Source organism: Notothenia rossii (genome assembly GCF_949606895.1).
Source record: "Notothenia rossii genome assembly, chromosome: 1".
NCBI classification, from domain to species: Eukaryota; Metazoa; Chordata; class Actinopteri; order Perciformes; family Nototheniidae; genus Notothenia; species Notothenia rossii.
The window spans coordinates 65,234,157-65,248,909 of record NC_136912.1 but is presented as its reverse complement, the minus strand read 5'-3'; the positions used below and the strand labels follow the sequence as shown (position 1 = coordinate 65,248,909).

The 14,753-nt window shown below is 42.9% G+C and overlaps 2 protein-coding genes across 5 annotated transcripts in view; one reads left to right on the top strand and one right to left on the bottom strand.

Moving 5' to 3' along the window:
- taf4b (TAF4B RNA polymerase II, TATA box binding protein (TBP)-associated factor) overlaps positions 1-2,139 on the top strand; it is a 16,112-nt gene extending 13,973 nt beyond the window's left edge. For all 4 annotated transcript variants that reach the window (XM_079658471.1, XM_079658469.1, XM_079658470.1 and 1 more), the window contains one exon: positions 1,673-2,139. In XM_079658471.1, coding sequence (XP_079514597.1) covers positions 1,673-1,798 — 126 coding nt within the window. In that variant the 3' untranslated portion in view covers positions 1,799-2,139. The remainder of the gene's footprint in view (positions 1-1,672) is intronic.
- On the bottom strand, positions 1,791-14,753 carry LOC307024583 (uncharacterized protein). Its single transcript, XM_079658851.1, has 5 exons — positions 13,433-14,753; positions 12,142-12,320; positions 11,430-11,574; positions 8,900-9,205; positions 1,791-5,050 (listed from the first exon to the last, which is right to left on the bottom strand). Exons 1-5 carry the CDS (start codon positions 14,714-14,716, stop codon positions 4,892-4,894), a joined length of 2,073 nt encoding a protein of 690 aa, XP_079514977.1. The 5' UTR covers positions 14,717-14,753; the 3' UTR covers positions 1,791-4,891.

Genomic DNA, 14,753 nt, shown 5'->3' with positions numbered 1-14,753 from the left:
TTTTCAAAAAGCATTCCACAGTGTTCTCAGATAGAGGAACATTAATGTTTTATTGGCCAAAGCTGACATAAGATTGACCGGACTTACTCCTGTGCATTGATATGACTGCACACAGTCCCTTGATCAGACAACCTGAGCAGCGGTCTGCTATTAAGAAAGAACAGACCGCTGAATTTCCAAATTGACCAATCAGAATTGAGTTGTTTTACTAAGCCGTGTAATGATAGACTATAACACCTCTTTTCAAGCTGCTCTCATGTTTCTTCCACTAAGACAACCTCCAACACTTACGTAGCTTAACCAGTTTAGATGTGGAATTCTAATGAATGAAGACCAACAGAAGACGTACCAACTGATATATCGAAGAAGTAGAAGATGATGATGGAACGAGGTGCTATAGAGTCCAGGCAGACACACAGGAAGCCCGCAACTCTCCACAGTCAGCATCAGTGAGACTGTGAGTTTAGCTCATTGAGTCTTTACCTCTGTGTGTTTAAGTTGAGCCCTGCTGGCTGTAGGCTTAGAGACGAGGACGCTCTGTTAGCTGCACATGCTTCCTGCTTCCTGCTGCCTTTAAACTCCATTACCCAGCGGAACCGGCTGCCTGCCGCCTCTCACCGCCGCAGGGCTTCCTCTACCTCTGCGCCGGCTTTACCTCAGCTCACACTGGAGGAGCGATGCTCCTGTGAGTAGAGAGGAAGCTCTGTTCTCTCAGATTCTCTTCACTCATGAGCTCGGGTGGAGAACCGGTGGAACGTGTTATTGGGCTACTGTCACAGGGCTGTACAAAATGTCATTTCTTTTAACATTTTAACTTTGGTTGAGGCTTTCAAATGAGGATTTAAATGTATTTTGTAAAATGTTATGACATCACCCTCACATGTAATAATCCTTAATACAAATGCTAATCACAGCCAGAACAAAATCTTCAATGTCGATAAAGTAATTCATCTGATTAGAATGTCAGCTGTTTGGTAAAGCCTTAGTAAAACATAAATTGTGATATAACTTTCACTTTTCACAGTGGGAAAGAACAATGTTTTATTTATTCATCATTTTAGAATGACATTAACTCAGATCATTTATGTTGAAAAGGTCAAATTCATCAACTTTTTGGACCGACTCATGGCTCATGTTTGTATGTTGAGCCTCTACTGCAACATGTCTCTGCTTTAATGCTCAAAAAGGTCTTTATTTTTCTCACACTGCCTGTGCTGCAGCACCTCTTTTCACCCTCTGTCGGAAATCAGAGCCCAGTCTGCTCTGATTGGTTAACCACTTAGAGATGTCCCGCCCGTATCCTATCAAGTACAATGTGTTGGAGCGCTAGCCAATAGAAGCGCAAGTGTTACATAGGTTACATACTTCAATATGTTATGGAATCAAACAAAGGAGTCCAATTGAGGTGTTTCAGGCAGGGGGCGGAGAGAAACTCCCTTTGGAGGGAACTTTGGGATTTTAGCCTTTGCAGACCATTTACATGCACAAAAGCCTATATAACACAGTACATGAAAATGTGTCAAACACTGGCCATAATAACAGCAGCTTCAGTGTGCAGGGCTACTTTATGATAATGAAGACTATTGTTATTTGTATACAAATCTATCTGAAAAACCCTCTCATATTTCTACCTGTGTGTGTGTGTGTGTGTGTGTGTGTGTGTGTGTGTCAGGTGCCTGTGCTGCCCAGGCAGTGTGTACAGAGAGTGTCCCGGGTCATGATGAGGGACCTGCTGCTGTGTATGGAGCAGGATCGCTTCCTCCGCCATTCTCTCACCCTGTACAAAGCCATGCTCTGAGTTGCTACTTGTGATAATTGAATTGCTTTCATTATTATCCACAGTAAGTCTTTAGTTTTTTTTTTTGCACCTGGATTAATATCTTTCTGTTTATCTACTATTTTTTTTGAATACGTTGTTCAGAACGTAGTGCTGGAATGTTGGAAAGCAGCTGCTCTCTTAAGCACTTACTTGCTTTTTTTGTTAAGTAATCTATGAGTATGATTTAAAAAGATGAGTTAATAAGAGCTTCTAGGAAACACCCAGTGTTCTATGAACAGTGTTGAAAAAGTAGAAGTATTCTCAGTTGAATCTTTTGTTTTTCGTGTATTGTTTGACCATTAAATTCTTTTTTGAATTCATCACATCCTGTTATCTGTATTATCATCGGTTGTTTTGAGCTAGAGAAGCTCCACAATGGTTAAAAAAAGAACTATGTAGGAATTACACATCACATGAGTTAGACAGTCTCCTGTTATATATTTCCTATAACATATATATTTTAGAAATTGAAATGGCTAGCTTGTCTCTGTTCAAAGTTTGAAAAAGCAACCTCCATATTTTCTAGATTTTGCTATTAACATGGTATATGTGTTTTGTCTAACCTGAAAAACAAGACCCAATATTGATATCCATCTTCTCTTAACTCCTGGCTAAAAGAATAAAGCAGACTGCAAAGCGCTTCAGATATGCCTCATGACTTCCAGTTTATTCATCATAAAATGTTCTCACAAGAATTATGCATAACAGAGAAAACATGATATATATTAACAATGCTGGCCTGGGTTTCTGTTCCTAAAGCCCATCGTTTCCAATTAGAATTTGTAAAAATGTGCCATTTTGGGTTGAAAAACAGTCAAATCCTTTGTGTATATCATTTTTCTGCTATTATTTTATTATAAAAAATATTAAAGGAAGTCACAAATAAAATAAATCAGTTTTTTTGTTCACGGAGAACTCTGTGCTTGTGCTCTAAAAGTGTACTTTGCCAAATGCAAACACTTTGGATTTGCTTTATGATAAAGTACATGATGGTCTCTGCAAGTAGTGCAACATAATGAAACGTTACATGCAAGGCTCTACCTCATGATGTATACACAGTTGCCTTGAACATATGCAGTACCTATACAACATATACAGTGCATAATAACGAATAGCCTTGGCTATGAAATGTTTAAGACTATTTGTAGACCTGTCATCCAAGTCTGAACAGCAACAGATCCTTTAAACTTTGTAATTTTGTTGTTATCTTCCTAAATGAAAAGCCCTATCGGCAGGATAGTATGTACATCTTTGACATTAAACAAATTATTTATATGATAATTTTCTTCTCTGTGAACAGTTTCCGAAAAATCCAATATGAGTATTAATCTGTCAGACTTTTTAAGTCACAATATACTAGAAAAAAGGTATCTTAAAGGTGGGGTAGGTAATTTTGGAGAAACCAGCTCGAGTGCGCTAGAATTTGGAAATACACAGCCGGAACAAATCTGCCACTTCCTTACAGAGCCCCTCCTCCAACACACAGGAACGTGCACATGACCAATGAGGGCATGAGATAAGTTTGTGCACAGATGGAAGGCTGACGGGCAGGTAGGCCATCCAGTTATTTTAGCCGGGCCGGCTAAAATGATTGGTCGTGCTTTTTACAGTGCTACGGCTTCCACAGATGAAGATGTTTTATGGATTTTTTGTCAAAGCACTTAAGATGTTCATTGCTATCGGGATGTTAAGAGCATTCCATGGAATATAACAAAAAGTGTATCTTGAGCCGGTTTCTCAAACTTACCAACCCATTCTTACATAAACATAACAAAATTCTTCTATTTTAAGGTCCATGTTTGTATTTTGTTCCTCTAATGTGACATCCTTGGATGCTTCAACGTTCAAAAAGCGCTTTATTGCTTTTTACATTACATGTTACTTGTTAGACGCTTTTATCCAAAGCGACTTACATACTCAATACTGTGGACATTCCCCACAGGAGCAATTTGGGGTGAAGTGTCTCAGGGACACAACGACATGCTGACTGCAGTGGGGTTTGAACCTGTGACCATCTGATCCCCATACCAAGGCTCTACCCACTGCGCTGCACACCTCCATTTTTCTCATACTGCCTGTGCTGCAGCACCTCTTTTCACCCTCTGTCTGAAACCAGAGCCCAGTCTGCTGTGATTGGTTAACTGGCCAGCTCTCTTGTGATTGGTCAACCGCTTAGAGATGTTTCGAAAACAGCCAGCCCTTTAGCTTACAATGTACAGTGTGTTAGAGCACTAGCCAATAGAGGCGGGAGTATCGTTAGTGATTTCATTATAATACGGAAATAAACAAGAGTCAAATAATAAGCGGGCCTCTTTAATGCGTTATAAGCCCTTGTAAAAACCATGCACTAATTTGATGAGCTGTAGCCACCAGTCATTTCCAAAGAGTGTATTTTTGCATCATTCTGTAAACATAAGCATGATGTGAAAGTGCATGTGTGTTCAGCATGTGGTCTGAGACCATAGACAATATGAAATAGGTTTGGTCAAAATCACAGTTAATATACATACTGTACTTTCTATTTTGCCAAATGTATATAACTTCATAGGTCTATCTTTAACAACTGCTGGGGACATGTGGGCGATGTCTAAATCTCTGAGCAGGACTGTTCTATAGCAGTACCAATGTACATGTTTTTTGCATCAATGTGATGAAGTACCCTGATTTTCATGTATTTATTTGATGGATAAGACAAAAACAGTCATGAGCATCTCATTGTTATCTATCAATGTTTTTTCAATTTGATTCCCTGGAAATATACTATATCACAATATAAAATGACATATACAGTGATCAAATATATAATCTACAGTGCTAACCTCCATTTCAATATAAATGCTAATGCTATACGTCACCTTTCCCACTGTTCCCCTGCACCGATGAATCTATTTTATACTGTAATAATATTACTGTCTAATTCATGTGCTAAGTATCAAAAAAGACTTGCATCTGAGTCACCCATACAGCCTGTTTTCAGTGCAGCGGTAAATATTCTGGGTGTTTTTTTTTCTGTCATGCTGAAGTGAATCGGCTCTTGCTGTGATAAACAGTTGCTGGAGTTTCTTACTCTTACTAGTCTTTGAGTTCATGTTTTATTTGTATGAGGTTGGGGGGTTGTCGGCTGCCTTGGCCCTCCCTCCGTAGAATGTATTCACTAAACTGGGATGAGTCCACTCCACCGCCACATGACCCTGTGATCCAGAACCCTCTCTGCGTCAACCGCTCCAACACCTGCAGGCACACAAAGCAGAGCAGCACATTTACACACTTCATCCAGAAACAAGATGGAGCTTGTTCAACATTTCGTACATCAATATGAAGGCACTTTGTGAATATTTTACAAATGTTCCCACTTTAGTGCCCTCTATATACTGTACATAGATGGGCGCATCAGGGTAAGCAGAGAGGCGGATGAAGTGATGCACCCATCATGCCTAGTGCCTACCGTACAAGCCTGGGGTGCAGTGTTATGATCTGGGGTTGCTGCAGTTGGTCGGGTCTAGACTCAGCAACGTTATGTTCCCAAAGAATAAGGTCAGCTGACTACCTGAATATACTGAATGACCAGGTCTTTCCATCAATGGAGTTTTTCTTCCCTGATTGGCACGGGCATATTCATCGTTGACAATGCCAGGATTCATCGGGCTCACATTGTAAATAAGCATGAGACATCCTTTACATGGATTGGCCACCAGAGTCCAGATCTCAGCTCGATTGAGGATCTTTTGGATGTGCTGAAGAAGACTTTGCGCAGTGGTGCCACTCTCCCATCATAAATACAAGATATTGGCGGAAAAATGAATGCAACTCTGGTAACATTGCAGCAGATTATTGAAATGATGCCACGGCAGTTGCTAGTTGAATCAACTGAGGCAATGAAGCATGGTCACAGCCAATGATGTTGGAGGCGTTTGTGTCACTCTGAGTACGTTTCTTCTTAGTTTGACCATCTGAACTCTTTCGTAGATGAGGGATTTGTTTCAGTCTGCAGCTTTATTTCAGTAACTCACAACTCCATCACATGTACCCTCCCGCGTCTGCGCATGTAGTACATCAAAGCGTATGCCTGTGTCAGCATGCAGTTTACCAAAGCGCCAACAGGCGTCACTATATAGCAGGCATTAAACAGATGCCCATATCTGTAACAAGATTACTTCATAAAAGTGAAAAAGGAGCAGTCTTAGCGCTGCCTTTTTAATGATGTGATTGGTGTTAATGTACTGCTTTGTGATAGAAACTCTTGGAGCAATGAACCGAAACACAAAGCTTAGGTAAGAGATCTCAAACAGGTTAATGGAAAGCTATCTCCACATTGACAAAGTATTGACCTTCTACTTTAATCACCCAAAGGACAAAAAACTTATTCTCCAAGATACAACAAGTTCTTGTTTTCTGCAGAGAGAGTATGACACCAGAAACATATCTACAGGTGAGATGATGTCCTTTCTGCTCTCTGAACCTCTGTATTAACTGTATCATCTGAAGAAGAAGGTGTTCATGACATTGCTTTATGCAGAATTCAGAAGTGAAAAGGAGCTCATCTCTTAACACAGCTGATGCAGAGAGCCTGAAGAACCAGGTAGTAGGCTTGTTTGAGGGCCGTTTCTCAATGTCGAGTAGAGCTGCTGCAGAGCCACTATTTCATATACTTCGTCATCGAGTGGCGCCGAATGCTGGGCTTTTAACATGCATTTAAACAGTCATTCGGCGCCACTCGATGACGTAGTATACTTGAAATAGTGGCTCTGCAGCAGGTATACTCGACATTGAGAAAGAGGGTGTTTCTCACCAAGAAGTGGTCGACCAATCACAACATAGCTGACCAGTTAACCAGTCAGAGCAGACTGGGCTCTGGTTTCAGACAGAGGGTGAAATGAGGTGCTGATGCACAGGAAGTATGAGAAAAATAAAGAGCTTTTTGAACATTAAAGCATGTGAACATGTCACAGTAGAGGCACCAAATACAAATATGGCCCCTTTAACAGATTGTTGCCCCTGCACCAGAATAGAGCTCATGTCAACTCTAGTCAATTTGAGTTCCGAAAGAGAACTTTTACTTTTATGTTGTCAGCGTCCTTATTTATTAAGATGAATACCTTCCAAGCTGTGAGCTAGTTGGTGTCAATGGATAAAGGCAGGGGATAAACATACATAGCCTGCAGACAATGAAACAAAGATAGGAAACACCACCAAATACAGGAATGAAAAGCAGCAAACAAAATAGCTTGTTCTTTGGTAGGCTATTTGGTTGTGTATTCTCACTTCCAACCATTTTTTTCTGAGAGCTTTGCACATTGTAGAAATTGGTCAACATGTTTTCTTCATTTGTATTTCATTCTTAAAGTACAGTGCACTGTCTACAACTGGTGGACAGTAAAATCAATAAATCAATACATTTTCTCCAGAAGAGGAAATGTGATGGTACCTATCCTAAAATGATATTGCCAGTTACATGTGGTCAGTGTAAATGCAAAAGACGAAAAACATTCTATGATTAATGTGTAACTCTGTAATGTACCTGGTGAAGCCTGCATTGGTGTTTGTGTGTTTAAATGTGTTGATGATAGCTGAGTAAGAGGGTCACTCTTCATGCTGTCTGGGTAAAAATCCACCAGCCTGTGGCCTGAAACGCCAACATTCAGGAGCAATCCATTAGTTTGTCTCTCCCTCCCCTTCCTACTGAAGGGAACAGCATGGTGACATTATCTCAGTCTGCCCTCAGGAGCTTCTCTGGCTCTCTCTGTCTCACTGATATTTCCCTTGAGACAAAGTGACACAGACATACAGTAATGAAATGTGTCAATTAATCTCCACTTTTGAAATTCATCGGCTCATTGTCAACGTTTTCATTCGCGGCTTTTTGACTGAATATTGATCTGTAATTTAATTAATGAAAAATCGATTCAATGCGACAAGGCTGGAGAAGATCTGCAGAGAAGAATGGAATCCAGACTAGAGGCTATCATCACTGGTAAGGTGCTTCAATTAAGTAGTTAATGCTTATGTCGATATGATGATGATCAGTGTTTCTTAGAATATATATACCAAATGTATTACATTTGTTTTTGCTTTGTCAATATGCGTTTTTGAGTATAGATTGATTAATTCTAGCAAAGGGCTGCAACATAACAAATGTAAAAAAACGAATGTGACTCAGTACAGTCGTTGTTCATTATTTGAGAGATGAGAAGTCAATCATTTTAAAATGTTTAAATCAAGAAGTAAGTATTTTATAGAAACAAATAATTAAGAGAGCAGTGTGTAGGATTTACTTATAGTGCCATCTACTGTTGAGGTTGTAGATTGCAAACAAGTGAATACCCCTTCCTTTCCAGCTGAGAACTAAATTGTCCATTGATGTACGTAAAAGCCCCTATCTACAGTTTGATCTGCCCCCTATCTACAGTTTGATCTGCCCCCTATCTACAGTTTGATCTGTCCCCTATCTACAGTTTGATCTGTCCCCTATCTACAGTTTGATCTGTCCCCTATCTACAGTTTGATTTGTCCTTTCCGGGAAAGGAACGGGCTGACTCTAAGCTAATGAAGAGACAAGATTATACAGCTCCACAGTGCACGTTTTAACTACAATAAAGTTATGAAAACAATTTCAATTTATGGCTGGTAAAACTAAATGTAGGTGAGAGATCCTGAATTTAAAATAGCTTACATTATTGGCTATTATCAATAAATAGTTATTAGTACGGTCTAAGGAGAGGCGCACACTCATGACAATTTTACCAAAAAATTGGTATATAAGTTTCTCAGACTGTTTAAATCATTTATGTTTTCTGTTTAATAATTGGAAATCTTTATGGGGTTACAGTGCATGCGAAAGATCATTAGTTAAATGTTCCACAGTATCTTGGAAATTAATCTTATTCTTGATGTATACATGACAAAATACATCCATGGTTGCTTTTGTTATTTATCACTATTGTAGTTTTATAAATGGTCACGCTGGTGAGAGCCAAGAGCAAACGTTTTAAAGCAGGGCCTATAATATCAGTCATTGTTGTTGTATGTCATTAGTTGCTCACCGAAATGAAAATAAAACCCACAAAGAAACTAAGCCAGTACCTGGACAGAGTTGAGGTGGCAGTATCCGTTGAGTGGGAAGCGAGCGATGTGTGTGGACTCCTGGCTCCAGCTGGAGTTCCCGGAACTGGACATGGCGTCTCTGACTTCAGGAAAGACCTCCTCGATGGTGGCCCGGCGGGCACTCACGCTGATCGTCTCACCGAGCTCTGGAGCCACATGAATCACCACACACTCACACTCTGGGGACACACCCGCACAGTCCTGCTCCATCCTCCAACACTCCAGAGCAGCCTGCAGAGGAGTCAGCTGGAAGAAGCTGGCCTCTTCATACAGCAGTGAGTATTCCTGCAAACACACACACACACACACACACAGAAAACACACATACAATAGGTGAAGACAAGCTGAGAGATATACACACATACGGAGGTAACAAAGAAAGAAAAAAAGCTAGGAGATAAACAAACAACAAAGAAGCACAAGCCCACAAACACATACATTAGAACAGGGGTCGGCAACCTTTTTGATATGAAGTGCCATTTAAAAAAACAAATGTTACCAGCGTGCCAACGATCGATCGAGAATTATCAAAGTGTGGGGGGGGGGGGGGGGGGTTGAGGAGCTTGACGCTATCAGCAGGAGGGCGGGGGAGCCTCGCTGCGTCCCTTTAAGAGAGAGAGAGAGAGGGGTGTGGCTTGTGCATATGTGTGTGTGGATGGTACAGCGACAGTGAGGGAACGTGTGTATTTTTCTGGAAGTGAAACGAGGAAGCAGAAAAACAGAGGTCTGTGATGTATTTTGTGAAGCGGAAGAACAGCTAAATAAATGCAACGGCCTCCCAAGAAGAGCTCGCCTCTCTCCAGGCATTTAAGCTAAAGTGGGTTATTGAACCTGAAGCTTGTTGCTGCTGCCCTCCTCGACTACGGTCTGGGAGCCGACAGGAAAGTTCAACACACAGATGGCCAGTCCGCCCCTTTGTAGCATATTATTTCGATGAGAAATGAGCTGATCGCCACTGGACTTTCAACTAAATAGACAGCCACGCAAAAACTGCGGCATTTGTACAGCTCCTTATGGGTACTGCAATTAGAGAAGTGCTTTCCTCCGTGGTGAAACGATCAGCACTGCACCGCGGAGGAAAGCGGCAGAAAGTCACCTGGAGATAAAGAGAGCGGGGCTGCGTTGCGTGCATGGCTTCCTTCTGCAGGTAACGGGGAGACGCGCTCTGGCGGCGGTCTCGTTCAAGATCCGAAAATACAATTTAAATATTTTGCACACTTATTCCACTTATTCCTAGTGTGCCACTGGTTACGGTGCCGCGTGCCAATGCTGGCACGCGTGCTAGGGGTTGCCGACCCCTGCATTAGAATAATAGTTTGGGTGTTTTAAAGTTGTTTGATGCACAACTCTATAGGCAGTGTTACCTAAAGGAAGCTAACAATGTTATGCTGCGAAGGGGGGCAGCAGCAAAACGTTTTTCAGTGTACAGCGATACAGTACAATACATTTTCGAGATTTTTCTTTCATATTTAAAAAAATGTTGTCTTTACACTGACAGCAACCAATAAATCAAATGCTCTGACAAAAACAGTCTGTGGCTGCCATTTTCACACTCTCTGCCCACTAATGCTCATTGCTAAGCTTCCTCCTGGTGCTCCTGTCTGTTTTTCGAAATTGCTAATCTAAACAATACATTTAACTGAGTATTCATCCTCGTAAATAAGAAAGGACATGGTCATAATTAAAGCTTTTCATTATATTTGAGAGTTCAATATTTTGATCATAATAATGACCAAATGTGACTGTTAATCAAATAGACAATATTTAAGTCCAGTTCAGCCTTTAATATGTAACGATAGAGAGAATTAAGGGTAACGGGGCTGCAGGCCGGATTTAAACCTGCGTCCGCTGCAGCAGGGACTGAGCCCCAGTTCATTTGCCGTCAGTTTACCCGAAGGAGCTTTGGGGCGGCATAGTTCATCATTTGTGATCAAATTAAGCCTAAAGCCAGCTGGGCTCTTCTGGGTCTTGACTTTGTTGTGAGCTGTTGGATCTTAGTGCATGCTTAGCTTGGCATTGGGAGTGTCGTTGATTGAAGTCCCTGACCGGACCCCCACACTGCTTCCAGGGCGCTCTGTATATAATAGCTGCCCACAGCACCTAACTAGCATGGGTTGAATGTACTAAATTTAAGTTTGCACTTGTCTGACGATAAAATTATGATTCAAAATTGTCCATTTTCATTTAATTCCATCCCATATTGAAAGGAACTGCAGTAAGGAAATCATACGACTTACATCCAACAAAAGCATGCTTTTTAGTTCAAATTGCTGTGCCCTGTTCAGTGACTGACATTACAACATTGTGATGGACAGGATGCCTGAAAAGTTCTGAGCCATGTGGTAACTATAACATCATACACTCTCAGGATGGTTTCTGTAGCTTCTCTTAATGTGTGACCATATACTCTTCCTCCTGTCTGGACACCTCAGTCTCTTGGTCTCCATGTTCAGATACTGCGGTGATAAACTGTGGTAGTACCTGATCACAGCTCTAGACAGACACTCACTTTGAAGTCATCAGGGATGAGGAGTTTTGCGGTCCGGAGGAAGTTGAGGATGAAGCGGAACATAGGGCCGTCCCGATCAATGAAGTAGTGCTGCTTCAGACTGTCCAACACTATGGGCTCCGTGCCATCAAACAGACGCCCGATCCTGCCAGAAGAAACAGAGATGAAACGGAGAACTCTTCTTCCAAAGGTGTGTCCACTGCACGGTACCCCTCCTCTCCACTTGGCTTGCTCTTTTGGTTTTTCCACTGTGGATAGATACCTTTTTAAGAAACACATCTGCTGATTTTGCAAATGAGCTGAGTGGATTTTGAATGGCTAAGTGAAAAGAACTGCAGATCCCTGATTGGTCAGAGAGAATTTGAGCTAGCACGCAACAAGACCTCAGTTACACGCCCAATGTTTTTAATTAGCAACTACCGTCAATAGTAATTGCGTTTTCTTTTCTTTTCTCATCCCAGATATAAAATAAATGTTTCTCACTGTCATTTAGCTTTCAGATGTCATGGTATGGAGCAGTTCCAGACTTTAAACTTGATGGCACGACAAAGCTCAGCGCCCTAGTTTTTGGATTTGGTGAGTGAGTGTTATTAGTTTTGGTTTGTCTTAGAACACAGCATAACAGGAATGTTTATTAATGGATAAATGATGGTGACAATACCAAACACCTTGATATAAGCTTATGTGAACAGTATGTTTACTGTGTTCTCACCGTGAGCCAGGGTACTTTGTAAGGGTGGCCAGGCTGCTGGTGTACATGTGTCCCCCCACATCGATGTGGACAGGTGCGTTTGTTTTGGTGAGCTGGGCTGCTGTGGGGATGCCGGCTGAGCCAAGAGGAGACACAGAGAGCCGCTGCTGACTGCACACACTGGTGCTGCCACGGCTGTCCTGGGACACCAAGCACACGTGGGGTAAAATGAGTGTGGTAGTCAAACGTCAACAGAGACCGGATACCCATACTCACTTTAAAACAGTCATCCAACAGCAGCAGTAGGCGTAAGGGCATTGCTTTAGATTATAACACCAAAGTATTGGAAAATAAGGTAAATAAAGCGTCACACTTCTCTACAGACTGTCAGTACTAATCCATCTGTCACTCTACCTTAAGACTGCACATATCAATATAAGTATTATTGCAGCTTCAATAAGGATATGCTGCAGTTAAATAAATGTTATCAATAACAATGGATCAAATGTCTCTGTAATATGAGCGGTGTCACCTGTAGGGACAAACCAAAAGAGAGTTTGGAAGCTCATTGTTTTAGGAACTTTTTTTCAAAACTTTCCCATATGGGCTATAAACGCTGTAAACCTTTTTAAAATTCAGGAATCATCACCAGCACTTGTGGTCAGATCAGTGGTGGAATATAGTGTTTGTACTCAAGTGCTGCACTAAAGTAAACATTTGAGGAACTTTTGTACTTATATATAATATTTTTACATTACATTACAGTTTTTAATAGATTTTATTTGTTTATTCATTTCTACTTTAAATCAATTAAATGATACATCAGTAATAATGGTTCATAATATAATAGTAACTCTGAAAGTTGCCCCACTGCATTGTGAGAGATCTGACTTTAAATAGGCTACACTAATATTTAGAGGCTACTACATTTTGAATGAAGGACTTTTACTATTCACTAAGTATTTTTGTATTTGGGTTGTGGTACTTTTACTAAAGTAAAAAATTATTCTTTCACCCCTGCCCTGGTCACAACCATTGTGCCAATGCGCAAACTGAAAAAAATAGTCTCCTATTGCGCTTTTAAAAAATCGTATCCAAGCTGTTTGATCCCTCTTATTCTATAACACGTTCATGTTGAGTACACTGTAATTCATTACACACGTGCACGTAATTCACAGAGAACACGTCCTCTTGAACAGAGGGTGCGCGTGGGGGGGACGTCATGAGCTCAGTTTGTAAAAACAGAATCTATGTGCACACAAACAGGAGACATGTGGTGCTGATGCGGGAGAGGTCACGTGTCCTCTGTTACCTGTGTGGGCGCCGAGGGGGACCGCGCACCGGGCTGCGGACGATCAAGGGAATCCGACTCGCTCTCATTCCTCTCCATCGGCGTCTCCGCACGTGTACCGGGGCGAACGCACATCCTCTTGGCGTGTGGAGCCCCCGAGTCCTCCTCGCGGACCCTATCCATCGTTTTTGATGTGTTTATCGTTGCACCTGCCCCACGAAGCGGCTTCACATCTTCACCGTCAGCCACCAGGCGGAGGTACGGGATCACGAGCTGGATGTCGGACTGCACGTGACCGTTGACCGTTTCCGAGGCAACGTAAAGCGTCGTCGTCGGCCTGGAGCTCGTGGCGCCAACGATGCTGTTGAGGGTTGCTATGGAGACGGCGCCGATGCAGTGGTTGGTATAGGTCTTTGAGAGTTTGGCAGCGCGCGACATCATCTGCATCCTCGTGCCCAACAAGTTCTTTCCGATAGCTTTGTTCTCATACCACGTCATGTCGCTCGCGCAGCAGTGGTCCCGGGGCCGCTGGAAGAACGCCCTGCACAGCGGGTTCCGTTTGGACACGTACCGGACGAAGCTGGCGTACGGACACTGCTCCGAGCCGGTCTCGTACATCCGGGGTAGAGTGTCCTCGTCTGAGTCCGGACGCTTCCTGGTCCAGGCGGCGGAGCGGGACTTGTGGTACGGCCCGAGAGCTTTAAAATACACAAACTTCCTCCCGTCCTCATCCACCGCCAGACCGAACGAGTCCTCCTCCAACTCCCGCTGGTTCTCCCGGCCCCGGGTGCAGAAATACATGCAGGTCTCGAACCAGACTTTGTTGAGTAGCCCGAAAGGTGTGTCGGTGTTGAACACGGAGGAGTCATACAGTTTCCGCAGGTCCGAGCGCGTGATGGCTTGTTTCTGCACCACGGGACCGGCGCCCTGCTCCTCCAGCCGCCGGATGACCGCGGCCAGGGTCAGGTTGGCGCTGCGCAGCTCGGGGTCCTTGGTGAGGTCCAATGTGCGGCAGTAGGGCGGCTCGTTCAGGTACCGGTTCAGGGAGCTCCGGATGCTGATGAGGGACGACTTGCTGTACAACTGTCCACTTTTGGAGCGCGCCCCCGCGTAAAAGGAGCGCAGGACCGCGCACAGCGACTCCTTATCCAGAGTTTCAAAGTCTGGACTTTGGGCTTTCTCACTCAGGTACTCCCGAAAGATCCTCACCGCATACCGGGTGGCCAGACGCGTGTTCTCACTCAGCCTGTTCCGCTCTGTCCGCTGAATGTCTCCCTCTAGATGAGCCTCCAGCCCAGCGGGCATGCTGCTGCTGAAAGGGTCCGCCTCCCCCTCCTCCTCT